The following is a 16,472-nucleotide window of genomic DNA, read 5'->3' on the forward strand; positions in this document are numbered from 1 at the left end:
TCGGACCCAGAAGCCATGGCCATGAGGAACAACCGTTTCGTTTCACGGTCGTCTCAAAAGCCCATCTTGGATATGCAAACTATCAAGGTCCCGATGTGTTCCCTCTTCTTCATCATTTTCGTCTTTTCCCAAAACATGTATACCGTTGATTTATGGTTAGGTAGACTTTCTTTTTCCTGATATCGAAACCTTCGTGAGTCGAGCGATCGTAAACAGTGCTCATCGCTTTGGGTCGACTACTCACCGTCGGTTTTCACATTTCAAAACGTGACTGTGTTTGTGGGGCTTTTATAGTTGATGACAAATAGTTAATCGATCATAAACAATATGGTGAATAGCCTACGTTACGAACTATTTGCAGAATTTCTTTTATGAGTTGCCTCTAGCTACAAAAATCTGCAAACTCTTCCGGGGCAACCAAAACGTTTGCTCTCCCCAAAGGCCGAGACGAATTTAAAGGAAGGGCTTTTTAAAAGAAATTAGCAGACAAAGGCAACAGTCCATATAGGTAGAAAAGATTGTGCATTTCCATCATCTCACAAACCGCAGCTTTTTTTTATAAACCGGTTCTGTTTTGTTTTTCTTCCTTGGCTGCTGGCCAACATCACCAGGTTGCGCATATATCCTCGAGCTACATTCTCGCATTATAGACGCTCAGCAAAAAAAAAAAAAACCTTGTTGCTATCTCCATTCTCTTTAAGCGCACGGGGATTTCCAAAACTTAGTTCCACATTCGAACACTGCCGAGCCTTCTTCAGCACCTGCACGCCCAACATTTTCGTGTTTTCACATTCAAGTCTTTTGTGCGTTCGTCGAAGGATGGCAGAACGTTTACGTCCTGTTAACATCGTCCGGATTAGGCCTAGATTAGCAATTGTTTTGGCAGGCCTCTTGATTTCCTTAGCAATTGAAGGTCGTGCCAAAGAACTCGACAAAAACAATGGGATCATGTTGCCCGACAAGGAGCAGCAAGTGTTTACAGCTTTGGCCAACATTAGCGTGACGTGCATCTTCATCCACACAGCCGAGATCAAATGGAATATTCCCGACTACCTTACGAAAACACCCGGGGTAAAATAATATAAGCTATAACAGAGTTAGCGAAATAAGGCAGGCCTGATTTAGTCTGCATATCATTCTACTCAACCTTTTTTTTTTCCCTTTCAGATTAGTGCAATGAACGAGCGTTTGAATTTCACTTTCGAGAAGAACGAAACTCACGTCTGGTCAACGATGAGCCTCATCAAAGCCAGGGCAAGAGACACTGGCTATTACGAATGCTACTTACCTTTGTTTAATGAAGTGCGAGTGAAGCAGTACATCTACGTTTACAGTAAGTCATCAGCTTGATGGCCTATTCATTCGCTTTTGATGTTTCTCTATCATTTCTATACGGCACTCACGTTCGCCACATCCAAAGACAGAAGAGATGCAGTCATTATGGAAGAGGAATTGGTCAAATTTCGATTTGAAATGGGCGAAGATGCTTTGGTACCCTGCAACCCCACTCACCCTGATGTCAATGTGCAGTTGAAACGATCCCCTCAGTTGGTCATCGGGCATCTATCGAAGGTATTGTACATTTTCACTTGGGAAAACCTGGACTATAGCTATAGTTGATAATATTATTTCAAAAATTAAATAGACATGTGTGTTCTAGGAGGAATTGCAGCGAGATTTGTTGTCCGGTCCGTCTCGACATTGGTTCCGGCAACAGTTCAAAGGACTGCGTCACAGGAACGTGAGCCTGGACGATTTCGGAAGTTACCAATGCATCGGCCTGCTCAAAAACAGTACGGGCAAGCCGACCGACAAAAGATTTAATCTGATAGTGTCTGGTGAGATTCGTCGTTCCTTGCGATTCATTTCGAATGTAAACACATGGCTTGTATACAACTGCGAACAGGGCTTGATCTGACTAGAAATGGCAGTGATGCTCGTGATCCTGTGGAGGGAAGTAACGTCGTTTTGATATGTCGCGCCTACGCCCTTTCATCTCCACCACGCTGGACGTATTATCAGAGTGTCGACGACACCGCAGAAGAACAGGTTAACATTAGTGAAAGCGAGACGCCATCCGAATTGGGTAAGTCCAAGAGTCAACGCAATGTCTCGAGTCAATGATTCCATTTGATTTCCACTTCACTGTACTGCAGGTATGGAAATCAATACGACAAAATTGACCGTTCAGGGAGAGTCAGAATCGTATTACGTGAGCATTTTGGAATTGTCTAATGTCACTGCGAATTCCCCCCAAAAGTTTGGATGTTGGGCGATGAATAAGCGAGACAAAATCGAACTGGCAACCGTTTCCTTCCAAGTCACACGCAAGTCAAAATTCAAGTTGCCTTTACTGAACGATTGCCAAAATAAAAAAAAATAAATGACATTATTTTCTGGGATTAACAGGGGCTCGCGTTCCCGTCATAGCAACGAGAAACAATTCGACTACATCCATCGAAGTGGTGTTGGTTAAAGGACAAGCGCGGAATTTAACGTGCACTGGATACGCATCGCCTCGACCCAAGATCCAGTGGCTCAAGGTAAAGCGCTCACTGTTCTATTTGAAACTCGTTTTTGAAATATTGAACCGAATTCACAGGATGGTATAGAACACTTTGATGAAGTTTATTCCAGCGGCAATGCGACTGTGTTGACCCTCCAAGGCACGGAAGAAGAAGTCGGTTCGTACGCTTGCCGCTGGAGTAACTACCTGGGCCAAAGTTTCAAAAATTTCACCGTTACCTTTGCTGAGGAGCCGGACGACATCGGTAATACAGTTGTGATTGCTGTTGGCACGTTGACGGTGGTCATCATTCTGGCTTCGATTCTGATTGGCATCAGACTCTACCTTGACAAGGTGGACCCTGTTCGGGTGACTTTGAGCTTCATTCTAATCTGTGATCGTTTGAATAGAAAGGCAACTTGTTTCCGGGCGCTCAAGCTCTGCTCAAAGGCAAACCAAAGGAATTGAACGATCATCTCAGTTTGGACGAGCAAATCGAAATTTTGCCTTACGACACGCGATGGGAATTTCCCAGACATCGACTCAAACTCGGTAATGGAATTGTTGTTGTATCACATCCACCTATTTCAATCGTGTTGCTGATGCACAGGTGTACAGTTGGGCGCTGGATGTTTCGGCCGGGTGGTCAAAGCTCAAGCTGTCGGCGTTAAAGACTCGGAGGAAACTGTCAAAACAGTGGCGGTGAAGATGGTGCGATCGCAGACTAACGTGGCTGCCCTGGAAGCTCTGGTCGGTGAATTGAAAATCATGATACACCTGGGGGCCCACCTGAATGTTGTCAATCTATTGGGAGCTTGCACGAAAAGCGTCATCAAAGGTATGATTCAATTAAAGGCTTTAGACACATCATCAGAATCGATGCAATTTTGGGGTATTTGGGTGAATCTGTGAATTTAGGAGAACTGCTAGTCATTGTCGAGTATTGTCGATTTGGGAATTTGCAAACTTACCTCGTCGGCCACCGCACGGATTTCGAGAACCAAGTCGACGAGTTCGGCAATCTCTTGACGGATGCAGAAATGCAAGAAATGGACCGTTCCAGGTATGGCCCATCATTTTGAAATCAAGACGAATGTGTGATCAGTTTGCATCATCGTCATTCAGAAATGGAAACGCGAATAATCAAGACCAGATTCAAACGTCATCTTCTCAAGCCAATTTGATCGATCAAGATGTTTCTGCTTGCCCAGAAGGTTATTTGTCTATGTTTGACACTAGTTCTTTTTTAACGCTTAACATCTAAACTGCTTACCGGACTATTTCAGGTTCATCCTCGTCGTCTTCCAGTGGGGAAGTCTCTCCAGGTGCAGACACGTTCGGATTTTATCAACAAGACCCGGAAAATAAAGTGAGCCATTCCGTTTCGACAGCCGATCTGATCTCTTGGTCGTTCCAAATCGCCAGAGGAATGGATTATTTGGCCAGCAGAAAAGTATGTGACCAATTGGGCTAATCATTATTATGCACAAATTGCATATGACTCGGTTCATTCCCGAAAATAAAAAGGTTCTTCATGGCGATTTGGCAGCCCGTAATGTTCTGCTGGCCGATGGCGGAGTTGCCAAAGTGGCGGATTTCGGAATGTCTCGCAACATGTATTACGAAGGAAATTATCAGAAAGAATCGCAGGTTCACTTTCAAAAACTTTCACCTTTTCTTTTTTTGTCCTTGTTTTTTTTTCTTTTTCTTTCCCACTTACTCATTTTTAAAAAATGCTGTGGTGAATCCAGGGTTTGATGCCCGTCAAATGGATGGCCATTGAATCTCTGACGGATCGCCGTTTCTCCACTCAGTCTGACGTCTGGTCGTACGGCGTTCTTCTTTGGGAAATCTTCACCTTAGGCAAAGTGCCATATCCAGGTAGGTCGTTCACGTTTGAACCTTTGGAAGGGAAACTATAGTGACGAACGCATCCGAAATCCAGGTATGGAAGCCAATCACGAACTCATACGGCAACTGGAGAAAGGCTACCGAATGGAGAAACCCGATTTTGCGCCCAATTATTTCGGAGAAATCATGGCGAGTTGTTGGAAATCGGACCCGAAGGAGAGACCAACATTCAGCCACATGGAGCAGCAGATCAGCCTTCAAATGGAGTCGACCGTCAGTGATCACTATTTAAATTTGAACCAATCGTACGAAAAATTGAACCAAGAGAAAGTGAGTGCTCCGGCCAACGAACCGTTGGGTCTGGCCAAAGCTCTGGACTTTAAAAAAGAGAAATTTAGTCGATCGAGTTCAGTGTGCGATGTGCAAACCAAGAAACCAGTCTGGAATGGAATCAGTTTGCGGAGAATCTCTGAAGAAAGGTAAAATCCTTACGATCGTTTAAAGAGACAATTCATTTCTTCAATTTCAACGTTTCTTTGCTCTGCTACGTACAGGACTAATATCGAAGCATTGCCACAACAAAAGACTCAGATAAGCAACCAATACGTTTAGGGTTGGAGTCTTGGGCTTTCTTGTTGCCGGATCACCTATACTTGGCCAGCGGATAGAGTACGTAGTTGTCTGTAAAATGAGATTTCGCACTGAAGGAATGTCATTGATTACCGTCAATGTGGTAATTTATGATTGAAAATGTGACCTTGATGCTTGATCCATGATTTTTAATCCACTTGGTAACAGACGTAGGCCTAGCAGACGAGTATTAGCAGACTACGTCTTCTATGCGGATTACGGTCTCCGTCGACCATGTCTGCTTGTGGATTGAAAGTCATGAAAGGTCACATTTTCAATCATCAATTATTGAACTACCAAGTAAAACTCGATCATTGTCATTTGTATAAATTTATTTTCTTTTATTGTTTCATTTACTGTGTCATCGTAACTGAGATGCAGTAAACATAATACATTTAGCTATACCTTTTGACTCGTTTTAAACTCCATTCGTTCAATTCAATCCCTTAGCGTGAAAAAAAAGTATGGGTCCATGTCTTACTCTACAGAAGCAAATATGTGAAAAGGTCTTTTAATAAATCGGGTTGAAAAAGCGGATCTGGAATACAGGATCTGACATCCATGTAGGTACGTCATTCGTATAGGATCGCGACTCTGAAAACCAGTTTATGCAACTGTATATGAGTCGTTGTGTAATGAACAATCATCCGGGAAAAACTGTACAAGCTTTTCGTTGTTTAAAAGCTATTTGAGTTGTCCTCTCGTCTTCGGGGACTGGCAGAAAAACACAAACCGATTAGAAAGTAGCAGTGTGGTTTTTTCACATATACTTTTTCACACATAGGTATGTGTAAGTGTAACTAAGATTTCAATTAATTTAGACTGCCATTTTTGTCTTTGAAAATCGGTTTAACTGGTCATTGAATTCTTTGAATAATCTTTGAATTTCATGATTTTTACAAAGTGGGAGAGTATTCAATGACAAATCGGACAAGAAAACGCCCGTGGCCCAATTTTATCGTGCTACACTTTCAGTTTCGCCCTTCTTACTTTTGCACTTGTATATGAAATCATGTTTCCAAACTACTGTTTTTCTCCTGGCTTTACATTGACAAGTTTGGCTCTTGATTTCGTGCCTGTTGGGTTTTCCTTTTTGAACGCGATACTGAGGTCGGTTTGGAGATTAACAGAACTCGAGGCCGCATTCTGCAGCCTTTTCCTCTCCATCCATGGAAAAAAATTTCACTTTCACTTGAGGTCAATGACCAACTTACATGAAAAATGAACAGTCAAAAAACATCCTCGAATGCCATGTGGAAAGCCATTTGACTAAAAATGTTTTAAACACGCAAAAGTGGAATCACATTCGCCTTGCCTTGGTATGGCGGTTCGTCTTCGTATTTTCAGAAAATTCTTGTTTTTTTCCTATATATTTTCATGACCCTTCCCTCGTACACGGTACACTAGGAATCTGTGTAGACTTTAGTCAAATCAGCCTCAGGTGTAAAATGTACCTTAGCACAAACGCGAAGTGCTTAATATCCTCAGGCCAAACAGACGAGCTCAAGATTACGCTTCCATATGCAGACAGTGGCCAAAGAAGACGGCAGTAAGACACATACGTTTAACGTCCTTGGTTGCTGAGCCAGGAAAAGGAAATGGTAACCGCCGTTTTTTATTACGTTTAGCTCGTCGTTTGTCTCCTTACGGAAATGCTAAACAGTTATCAGAAATCTAGTTGACATTGGCTGTCCTCTGAAAGTCAATCTCAACCGAAACTCGGTTTCTGATTGTTTGTCTTTTCATTTGCTGTTGTGTGAAGTGCAGTGACTCTCGTATACTGGTGCTTTTAAGAAGTGAATAGAAAGTGGATTTTGATTGACCTAATGGCCATTGCAATGGCGGTAAATGGGATGTTGCTACGTCGTTTAAATACTACAGGATTTTTTCCGTGGGTAATATCGATCCATCAAGTGTTTTCAGTCATCGTGTTAATATCGAACACGTACGGTCAAGTCAACGAATTAAACAAAAACAATGGGATTATGCTACCCAATGTTGCAGAACGAATCGTGAAAGCAGGTGACAACCTAACAATCACTTGCATGTTTATCCATACGACAGATATTGAATGGACATTACCAAAAGATCCTTCTGCAGCGGTACGTCTGACTCATTTGTCTTCATTTACGTAGTTCTATAACGTCATTGGTTTTTATTTATTTGGATTCTAATAGACCAGCAAACGTATGGAACGAATAGTACGTGAGGCAGTCTTCCAGAACGAAACTCACGTTTCATCGACGATAACATTGACAAAGGCCACTGCAAAAGACACGGGATTCTACGGATGCTTTCTGCCTCAATTTCCTGAGCTTCGAGTCAAACAATACATCTATGTCTACAGTAAATAATTGATTGAACAAAGAATATAAATGACCGGTGTGCAACGTTTTATATCGTTTGTAAACAGACCGTAGAGACCTTGTTTTTCTCAGTGACGATCTGGGCAAGTTCACTTTGACGAACGGCAAAAGAGCTGATATTCCCTGCAAACCGACTCATCCGGACGTGCGCGTGTCACTCAAACGCTGGAATAGTTTTACAGTTGAGCCATTATCAAAGGTATATACCTTAGTATTTTACAGTCTTCCCTTTTTATGATATATTACTTGAGCAATAAGGTCGAATTGATTGACGGATGTCCATGTTCATGTAGGAAGAAACACAAATTGATTTGTTATCGGGGCCGAAATGGATTCTAGATGTGCAGAGCGGATTGACCTTGAACCAAGCGACCCTAAATGACTATGGCAGATACGAATGCGTTGGCAAACTTGGCAATTCGACTTCAAAAGTGTTCTTCAACATCGTCATGAATGGTTAATGTTTTTACATCGAGTGCAGGACATCACCGTTTTGATTATTTGCAATACTGTCTACAGGAATTGAATTGACACGAAATGGCAGTGATCCGGTGCTGGAAGGAAGTAACGTCACGTTGGTCTGCCGATCTTATTTAGCCACCACTCCGCCACAATGGGCGTATTACCAAAAGGTGAACGACACCGAAGAACTCGTTCCAATCGACGAACAGGACCCACCGTCCGATTTCGCTATAGGTATACATACATTGATAGTTTGAGGTCAGCAAAAAGATGTTCCCGTTCCACAGCTAAATGTCTTGGACGTTATAATAATCGACAGACATAGTGACGCAGAACAAGACGGCTCAGGGAGAATTACCTTCCTTACGCAATTACAAGAGTTTGTTGGTGATGACGAACATCTCCAAACGTTTCCCGACAAAGTTTCGATGCATGACACGTGGACTCGGCGATAACTCGGTTACGACTTCTGCATTGTTTGCAAATACAGCGCCAATGCATTCCTTCACAATCATAAGTATGTCTCATTAACTGCAAAATGTCTCAGAAATATGTTCTATTTCTAAATGAATTTGCATGACAGAGCCTGTAGTACCTTTCATAGTCGACCCGGAGAATTCGACAGTTTTGCTTGTCCTGGGACGCGAGACGAGTTTAAGGTGTGACGGTTATGGAGTACCTGTGTCTACCTTTCAATGGCTCAAGGTTCGTGCACTAAACAGCCATTTGTTCTTTATTTTCAAGCCTTAACAAATTGCATTTGCTTCTCATTGAACAGGATGGCCAAATTCTAGCCCAAAATCGATTGATTTTATCGACTGGCAATTCGACAGTGTTGACTCTGCAAGGAACAACAGGTGATAACGGCAGTTACGCTTGCCGACTGAGCAACAGCATAACGCAGAGCTACAAATATTTCGATGTCAAATTCACCGACGAGTCTCAAATGTCCATCGCTTTGGTCAGCACGGTCTCCGTTGTGGTAGTCATCCTCATCGTGATGCTCGGTACAGGAATCAAACTCTACCAAGATAAGGTAATTTCCATTCTGCAAAAACAACAAATAAAGTGTGCAGAAAACATAATTTATTTATTTCTCTAACTGAAAGAAGCAAAATTTTTTTCCTGGTGCTCAAGCATTGCTCAGAGGAAATCAAAGAGAAATTGACCAACAACTAGGATTGGACGAACAAGTTGAAATACTGCCCTACGACAAACGATGGGAATTTCCCAGGCATCGACTTAAACTCGGTAATGAAATTTTAATTGCGTCACATTCACCTGATTTCAATCGTATCGCGTTGCTGGTGAGCAGGTGTACAATTGGGCGCCGGATGTTTTGGTCGGGTAGTTAAAGCTCAAGCTATTGGTGTTAAGGATTGTGAGGATACCGTCAAAACGGTGGCAGTGAAGATGGTGCGATCGCAAACGAATGCCACAGCTCTCGAAGCTCTGATTAGTGAATTGAAAATTATGATTTACCTGGGAGCGCATCTGAATGTCGTTAATCTGTTGGGAGCTTGCACGAAAAGCATCGTCAAAGGTATTTGAACACGAACACTTGACGTTGTTCGACAGAGAAAGACGAGTCAACTTTGTTGATTTTTGCAGGGGAGCTCTTAGTTATCGTCGAATATTGCCGATTTGGCAATTTGCAAACGTATTTGGTCAAACACCGCAACCATTTCATTAATCAAGTGGACGAGTTGGGCAATTTTCTGACGGATGCGGAAATGCAGGAGAGATGCAAAATGTCAGGCAAGACGATGGAATCGATGAACGATTGCACGGCTGTGAATTTAAATGAAATGGAAATGACAGCTCAACATTCAGCGCATTTAAACAACGAATGTTCTGTTCCAATGGCTGAGGCAAATCGATCAAACGAAGCTAGTGCTGCTGATGGTTTAGGTGAGTTCTATCCTAACCTATCCTGACTTTACTTTTAACGTGGTTGACCTGATGTATATAGAACATGGCGATGACGAACGCCCGCAATCCATGTGGGTTTGCCAACAAGACCCCGAGACTGCAAGAACCCACCAGTCATCCATTTGCACAGCTGATTTGATTTCATGGTCTTTCCAAATCGCTAGGGGCATGGATTACTTGGCTAGCAAAAAAGTGAGGATTAATAATTTTTCATTCTACGTTGATCAAAGTAACGCTATCCTTTTTTAAATCGATTCAAAGGTCATCCATGGCGATTTGGCTGCTCGCAATGTTTTGTTGGCCGATAACGGAGTGGCCAAAATAGCCGATTTTGGTATGTCCCGCAAAATGTATTACAAGGGAAATTATAAACAATCGGGACAGGTAAACTTAACAATTTCTCAATGAAATGGAATTGCACTTGATATTCATCATCCACGCAGGGTTTGATGCCAGTCAAGTGGATGGCAATTGAATCGCTGACAGACCGCGTTTTTTCAACCCAGTCAGACGTCTGGTCCTATGGCGTTTTCGTTTGGGAACTTTTCACGCTTGGTAAAGTGCCATATCCAGGTAGGTCCGTGTTCTATTTTACCGTACGCTAGAGGCCAAAAGCAATTATTCTAATTCCTATAATTATTATTATTTATTTTTTTTGGTCAGGTATGGAAGCCAATCACGAGCTGATACGGCAACTGGAGAAGGGCTACCGAATGGAGAAACCTGATTTTGCGCCCAATTATTTTGGAGAAATCATGACGAGCTGTTGGAAAATGGATCCGAAGGAGAGGCCAACCTTCAGCCAAATCGAAGAACTTGTTTGCAGCCAAATGGAATCGACAGTGTGCGCTAACTATTTCAATTTGAATGAATCCAATGAAAAATGCAACCGAGAGAAAGTCGATCCTCCGGCCACTGAACCCTTGGGGCTTGTACAATTGCTGGATCGTGACGAGAAGCTGAGAAAATCGAAATCGTTGCCCCTCAGTCGTGCCAATGCTGTGAGTATTTTCAGTCAGATCAGAAGAGGCTGGAGTTTGAACGAACATTTCATCATCGGGTGAGTCTATTTGAAACTCATTTGAATTTATTGCCCATTTTAATTTGAAGTTTTCTCTAGTTGAGAGTATGGATGAAATTCTTCTTAACAAGGCCTATGGATATAGGGGCTCATTGAGAGCTCGATGTTTCGTCCAACCGTATCGTTTGTTTACAATCGTGGCCTTGACTATATGCCAGTAGTTAACAAATTCTCTGTACCATTTTCACATTTCGTTGAGTTTTATTTATTAATTTCTTTTTTTTTCTCATTTACCTGTATATCGTAACGTATTCATTTTTCATTACTGTTTCATCTGCCGTTAGCGGCATCTGTTCCACTAAATTCGACCCTTTTCAATTGTTCGTCTATTATTATTTTTTTTAATTTCACGACAGGGATTCTTGCGAAACTGCATTCTCACTAGTCACATTGACCGAGCCCACTTTTTTCTGAGGTTTCTCCCGAAAGATGGCTTTGATGGCGCGTTGATTTCGGTGTGTCGGCACTAATCTCGTTCGTTTTTTTGTTTTCAACGCTGTGCCGCTGAGATAGGTCTCATATTGTAGAAGAAATTTCCCGATAAGGATTCTTGCAAAACGCTATGGGAATTTCCTGCCCCAATAAAAATCATAATCGGGAAAACAATTGGTTAAAAATTTTTAAAAATTGCCCAAATGGATAGCTCTTGATAATCTCTATCCATTTTTGTAAAATAATTGCTTAAAGATTTATTACTCGAATGGTAAACCGATTAGCCATTTTTAGGGCAGGTCGGTGCGGTTTAACGGGTAGCGGGTAATCCCCACTTCCAGTCCTATATGAAATTAAAATAATTATTATCGGGGAAATTACAAGCCCGAAATCAATACATTTTACAGAAATATATAGCTCTTGGTGAGGGCTATCCATTATTCTGTAAAATTCATGAAAAAATATTCATGAACAAAAAATTTTGAAAAAGAATGAAATTTTTGACTTAGGTTTACATCTATTAGGTCCAGTATATCTATAGGGCGCAAAAACTCAAAAAAAATTCTTGTCTCAAACTTTTTTGTTATTTTTCTTATTCAAACATTCCGAACGGAGTGAGGGTCCCTAGTAATCAGAATTACATCAAGATTATTCGTGCATGGATCAGTTGCACTTGATACTGACCCTCGAGTTGCTAAGGCATTTTATTCATAGGATTTGATGCCAGTCAATTAAGTGGGTGGCGATTGAACCGCTTGCCCCGGCCATTGAACCCCTTGGGGCTTGCAAAGTTCCTGGACCGCGACGAGAAACTGAAAGAATCAAAACCGTTGCCCGTCAGCCGTGACAATAATGAGAGCATTTTCAGTCAGAAAAGAAGAGGATGGAGTTTACACGAACGTTTAATCACCAGGTGAGTTTTTTTTTTTCGAAACTATTTGTTTATTATACCCAGTTTAATTGAAGTTTCCTCTAGTCGGATTTCATGACACTATCTAGAGTAAAAGAAATTCTTCTTATAGCACAGCCAATCGAAATCCCGACGATTCATTCAACAGTATCATTTCATTGAGAATTTCATTAAGGCCTTGACTCTATGTGACTAGTTAACAAATTATCCCTGCCATCACATTCCGTTGAGTTTGATTTATATTCATTTCTTTTTGAAACCTGTACGTCGTACCTGTTTATACCACCCTTTGCTATCGGCATGTAGTCTATACAACTACATTCGACCTGTTATCAATTCCTTTGTCCATCTTTTAAAATACAAAGCCTGTTCCCGTTTTTCGTGTCACAAATGGAAAACGTGATTTTGAGGCTACGTGGTGTTATCATTGCATATCCAGCCGGTATCCAGCCTTGTCTTGCTTTTGTCCTCGGGCTCATCATGAGAACAGGAGAAAGTCAATCAATTAAATAAAATTGGTTTAACTCCGTGTCTCTGTGCCCATCAATTAAAAAACAAAAAACGTTGAATTATTATTATTTTTTTATTTATTTTTATTATGATGACAATAAGTATCTGTACAGTTCACTTAACCAGCACTGATGGTCGTTATCAACAGGGGATTCGTAATGGACGGTCCAGCAGGAAGTTGGCGGGTTAAACGATCATTCAAACTGGCTAGAATTATACAATGGCGGCCAGATTCGCTGTAGAATGTTGAAGCTTCCGTGCCATCGGCATCGCCAGTTTCCCATTCTCGTGCTCGCTTTTCACCCTTTCACCTTTCAAATGGAATCACGCAAAAAATGATCATTTTCTTATATTTTTAGTTGGGCGTTAGAATGAAAACCATTCAGGCAATGTGGAAACAAAAATGTGCATCTACGCTACTGGTCATCTTCAAGATCATCTTTCCGTGTTGTTTGCTTTTTCTACTGGTCTGGACATTGAACGATGGAAGACGGCAATTGGTTGCATCACCAGGACGAGGTAAAAAGTGTCGAAATGTTAAACGACCATCAAACCAACGTCCGAGTACAATACCAGAAATATTAACTGATTTTTTATAAACGGATTTTTCACGACATTCTTCGGTAAAGAGACAAACACATTAGATCCGTCCGATGGGCAAGATTCAGCCGTTTGCACGGGGGACCTTCTCGACCAGCGTCACCATCGTTATGAAAAAGAAACTGATGGCAATTATCGATTCACGTCTGACCAGACTGGACCGTGTCGACTTCTCCGGTACACAACTGATCGCACAGTCCCGTGCCTTGATTTGATTCGCTATCAAAAGCAATTGGCCGGTGATTTGAGTAATAGAAACAACGGCTCATTGCACTTTCTGTTTATGGGTGACTCGAGAGTTCGCCAACAGTTTTACAACTTTGTCGCTGTAAGCAGCATTAAATACTTTTTAAGTATAGATGGCCTTTTTTAACAGCGACAAAACGCTATACGCAATTCAGTTGATTCCAGACTATGATCAAATAAGGAAGCCCATTCAAAATTCACCTTCGTTTCACGATGAAATGGAAATCACGAGCAACATCCTCAAACTGCGACTTTCGTACAAATGGCGACCCCTCATCGATGACAATGTCACTGAAACAATTCGTCGATGGGCAACTTTTGACCCAATTGAGCGGCCTCATCTCCTTTTTCTCAGTAATATTTTTGCTAATTACATTTGCTCTTTAATTTGGGGTGGTGTCATTGTGGCTTTGATGTAGGTATAGTAGTACACCACATGCTGGGAACAAACGGCGCTGATCATCGACTTTACGAGGAGAATTTTACTAAATTCGCTCCAGAGCTGGGCCGGTTGGCAAAATTCTCCCAAGTGATTTGGTTCAATCAATATCCAGTCGAGGAACTACCCGAGAAAATTCACGACCACAACACGTACATTCATTCAGAGAAGATAGTCAACTACAACAAGGCCATTCGACGTCTGTTAGAGTGTGTTCTATTGATTGATACTAGAATATTGACAATATGGCTACCACTTGTACTTTTCTTTTAGGAATGAAAATAGTAGCATCCGCATATGGGATTCGAGTGATCCATTGGCAGAAGAGTACATCCGCTCATGTGCCGCCTTAAAACGCGATGAGATCGTTCACGTCGATCGTCGTCCTTACCTGTTCAAAGATGCTGCCTTCGCAGATTGCAACGACTTTATTCATACGGGTTATTCAGCTCTTTCACAGGCCACTAATCTTTTGTATAATGACATCTGCAATAATGTGATGGATTACCATTGATCCTGAATTCCCTCAGCACATCGACCTGTTATCAATAAACAGGCTATTCATTTGCCTGACAAAAAAAATCAGCTCTAAAATTAGGTTTCTAACTTTAATTGTTAAAAATTGAAATGAAATATTGAGATGCAGTTGATGAAAATTAGTCTTTAAAAAACATCGGGAGCTGCAGAAAAAACATTAGGGCAATGGGCACGAGCCAATCGAATATAGTCTTGCGTCGAATTCTTGTAGATCGGTTGATTTTTACTTAATTTGTTCCAAACGTGAACTCCAATCACTGTCTCCGTCAGCCAGCTAAGACGAGCTCCGGTTTCGTTCGCCGACGGCAGAACAAATAAAGTTTTCATTTGACCGTAGTGAACCGGATGAAACGATGTTGTCGGCAGGACGTTGAAACCTCGACAGGGGACGTAATCCATCGATTCGATATCCGTAACGTTGCACCATTTTCGTAAAACGCGTGTAATCAAGGACGGTCCATTATGTCCCCAAATTTCGGCCCTATTTATTGTCAAAACCGTTTTTACTGTTCAATTTAAAAAAGTGTGTGCAACAAATTCAAAACCACTTGCTTGAAATTCAAGACAAAATCTTGAATGGCCATTTCGATGAATGGATTTTTCAGATCTGCATGGATGACGTCATTGTTCAAACTAGTGGCATCTTGCACGGCGACAAAATTGCGATAGAACGTCACTGGGCGGACGGAGATGATGTCCAGATCGAAGTAATAGCCACCGTACTTTTGCAGCGTTAACAAACGAAGGCCATTGCTCAAATTGTTGACGTAAAACGAGCCCTTGTTCCATTCCGTGCAGTGATACCAATGTTCCAGCACCGTTCCAGCTAAGTAGTCGTCCAAGTCAATACTGACTAGCTGAATGTTGCTGTATTTCTCTTTTAATTGCTGCAAAACGAGGACGCTCGTGTTGATTGGCACGTCCACAAAAAGGACGTTGACTGTCAAATTCTGATTGTGCAAGGCCAGCGATTCCACTGCGCAAGTCTGTCGAATAGTCAACGAACCACTGCCCGACGTCTCAATGAAAAATGCATTTTGATTGTGATCGACAATAGATTCTCTTGGATGGTCATCAAAAACCGAAGGCTTTGGTTTTGGACAAGGCAACGTGCAATTGGTTCTCCCGCAGATATCCTGCAAGTGATCGGAAGAAAGACAGCACGTCCCGCGATCTGCCATTGCCTGAACTGAATATCCCGTCTGTGAATAGACGGAAACAATACTTGTGCGAATAACATAGGAAATATAAATTCCATGATGAAACAAAGAGAATAGAATTACGTTCACGTGTTGTGGAAAATGGTGGTTGCCCCACTGGATGAATAAGATGAAATAAACAGCACAGGTGGTTAACAACAGCAATTTCATAATGGACCATCCAGCAGGAAGTTGGCGTCTTAGCCATCCAAACTTCCTAATATTTAAATGATGGCCAGAATCGACGAATAAGGACTGATCTTCCGTGCTGTTGTCGGACGCCATCGTCGACACAACCTCTCTGGATTTTACCCAACAACGGTTTGAAACTTTAAAAACTGAACTTATGATAGTCTATAACGTGTGCATGCCATATTGACTGGGTCTTCTTCTGTTCAACTAGTCAAATTACATTAAAAGAACAGAAAAGACAATTTTTTTCAAAAGTAAAGGTGAATACACCCTGTGAGAACAAGGTCAATGTTTCGAATTGATGTCGACTTTAGTACGAGTCCGTCAACATATTTCATTCGACAGAAAAAAAGTAATCAATTGAGATTAACGATTACCTCTATATAATCTTCGTTTGCCCATGCATTGTGCTCTTCTTACGCTTTTAAAATGCTATCGTGAAATTACGACACTGTTCTGTTAAATTTTGTGCGCGTACGATAAATTACAATAAATTCAGAAAGAGCTGCAAGCTGTTGGATGACTTGTTGTTCCAGTTACGTGCATATGTTTTATTAGTTCAGGAATTCGGCATTCGTT

At 41.6% G+C, this 16,472-nt stretch overlaps 4 protein-coding genes and 1 long non-coding RNA gene across 6 annotated transcripts; 3 read left to right on the top strand and 2 right to left on the bottom strand.

Annotated features, from left to right (window-relative positions):
• Positions 1-694: 694 nt before the first annotated feature.
• LOC116921802 (vascular endothelial growth factor receptor 2) lies at positions 695-5,399 on the top strand. Of its 2 annotated transcripts, XR_004393624.2 has the most exons (18): positions 695-1,071; positions 1,168-1,333; positions 1,421-1,572; positions 1,661-1,838; positions 1,907-2,086; positions 2,157-2,327; positions 2,410-2,543; positions 2,603-2,860; positions 2,917-3,058; positions 3,117-3,344; positions 3,425-3,569; positions 3,632-3,720; positions 3,793-3,959; positions 4,034-4,156; positions 4,258-4,387; positions 4,452-4,836; positions 4,912-5,090; positions 5,156-5,399. XR_004393624.2 is itself a non-coding variant. In XM_032928140.2 (17 exons), exons 1-17 carry the CDS (start codon positions 820-822, stop codon positions 4,967-4,969), a joined length of 2,958 nt encoding a protein of 985 aa, XP_032784031.2. In that variant the 5' UTR covers positions 695-819; the 3' UTR covers positions 4,970-5,399. The 2 variants fall into 2 exon arrangements, 1 of the variants encoding a protein (XP_032784031.2); XM_032928140.2 differs by having other exon boundaries at positions 4,912-5,399.
• On the bottom strand, positions 4,196-6,567 carry LOC123471163. Its single transcript, XR_006645347.1, has 2 exons — positions 6,442-6,567; positions 4,196-5,701 (listed from the first exon to the last, which is right to left on the bottom strand). It is a non-coding gene; the product is annotated as an uncharacterized LOC123471163 (long non-coding RNA).
• LOC116921801 (vascular endothelial growth factor receptor 1) lies at positions 6,543-11,146 on the top strand. The gene is made up of 16 exons (XM_032928137.2): positions 6,543-7,089; positions 7,165-7,333; positions 7,401-7,552; positions 7,647-7,809; positions 7,873-8,049; positions 8,135-8,332; positions 8,399-8,520; positions 8,594-8,851; positions 8,925-9,066; positions 9,131-9,358; positions 9,427-9,726; positions 9,788-9,939; positions 10,009-10,131; positions 10,191-10,320; positions 10,411-10,807; positions 10,868-11,146. The coding sequence occupies exons 1-16, from the start codon at positions 6,814-6,816 to the stop codon at positions 10,869-10,871; spliced, it is 2,991 nt and encodes a 996-aa protein (XP_032784028.2). The 5' UTR covers positions 6,543-6,813; the 3' UTR covers positions 10,872-11,146.
• An 835-nt stretch (positions 11,147-11,981) lies between these two features.
• Positions 11,982-14,547, top strand: LOC116920266. The gene is made up of 6 exons (XM_045172110.1): positions 11,982-12,173; positions 13,040-13,199; positions 13,310-13,608; positions 13,682-13,880; positions 13,946-14,174; positions 14,239-14,547. The coding sequence occupies exons 1-6, from the start codon at positions 12,144-12,146 to the stop codon at positions 14,477-14,479; spliced, it is 1,158 nt and encodes a 385-aa protein (XP_045028045.1). The 5' UTR covers positions 11,982-12,143; the 3' UTR covers positions 14,480-14,547.
• Positions 14,379-16,010, bottom strand: LOC116921825 (lactosylceramide 4-alpha-galactosyltransferase). The gene is made up of 3 exons (XM_032928184.2): positions 15,786-16,010; positions 15,055-15,704; positions 14,379-14,983 (listed from the first exon to the last, which is right to left on the bottom strand). Exons 1-3 carry the CDS (start codon positions 15,984-15,986, stop codon positions 14,629-14,631), a joined length of 1,206 nt encoding a protein of 401 aa, XP_032784075.1. The 5' UTR covers positions 15,987-16,010; the 3' UTR covers positions 14,379-14,628.
• Positions 16,011-16,472: the final 462 nt, after the last annotated feature.

This window comes from Daphnia magna, linkage group LG4 (genome assembly GCF_020631705.1).
Source record: "Daphnia magna isolate NIES linkage group LG4, ASM2063170v1.1, whole genome shotgun sequence".
Classification (NCBI taxonomy): domain Eukaryota; kingdom Metazoa; phylum Arthropoda; class Branchiopoda; order Diplostraca; family Daphniidae; genus Daphnia; species Daphnia magna.

Coding starts and splice junctions, on each gene's coding strand:
- LOC116921802 (XM_032928140.2), top strand. CDS start 820: ATGGCAGAACGTTTACGTCCTGTTAACATCGTCCGGATTAGGCCTAGA. Junction 1,334..1,420: donor GCAGTACATCTACGTTTACA/GTAAGTCATCAG, acceptor CCACATCCAAAG/ACAGAAGAGATGCAGTCATT. Junction 1,839..1,906: donor ATTTAATCTGATAGTGTCTG/GTGAGATTCGTC, acceptor AACTGCGAACAG/GGCTTGATCTGACTAGAAAT.
- LOC116921801 (XM_032928137.2), top strand. CDS start 6,814: ATGGCCATTGCAATGGCGGTAAATGGGATGTTGCTACGTCGTTTAAAT. Junction 7,090..7,164: donor CAAAAGATCCTTCTGCAGCG/GTACGTCTGACT, acceptor GGATTCTAATAG/ACCAGCAAACGTATGGAACG. Junction 10,132..10,190: donor ATTATAAACAATCGGGACAG/GTAAACTTAACA, acceptor TCATCCACGCAG/GGTTTGATGCCAGTCAAGTG.
- LOC116920266 (XM_045172110.1), top strand. CDS start 12,144: ATGGAGTTTACACGAACGTTTAATCACCAG. Junction 12,174..13,039: donor CACGAACGTTTAATCACCAG/GTGAGTTTTTTT, acceptor TTATATTTTTAG/TTGGGCGTTAGAATGAAAAC. Junction 13,609..13,681: donor AGTTTTACAACTTTGTCGCT/GTAAGCAGCATT, acceptor TACGCAATTCAG/TTGATTCCAGACTATGATCA.
- LOC116921825 (XM_032928184.2), bottom strand. CDS start 15,986: ATGGCGTCCGACAACAGCACGGAAGATCAGTCCTTATTCGTCGATTCT. Junction 15,705..15,785: donor ATTTTCCACAACACGTGAAC/GTAATTCTATTC, acceptor GTCTATTCACAG/ACGGGATATTCAGTTCAGGC. Junction 14,984..15,054: donor GATTTTGTCTTGAATTTCAA/GCAAGTGGTTTT, acceptor GACAATAAATAG/GGCCGAAATTTGGGGACATA.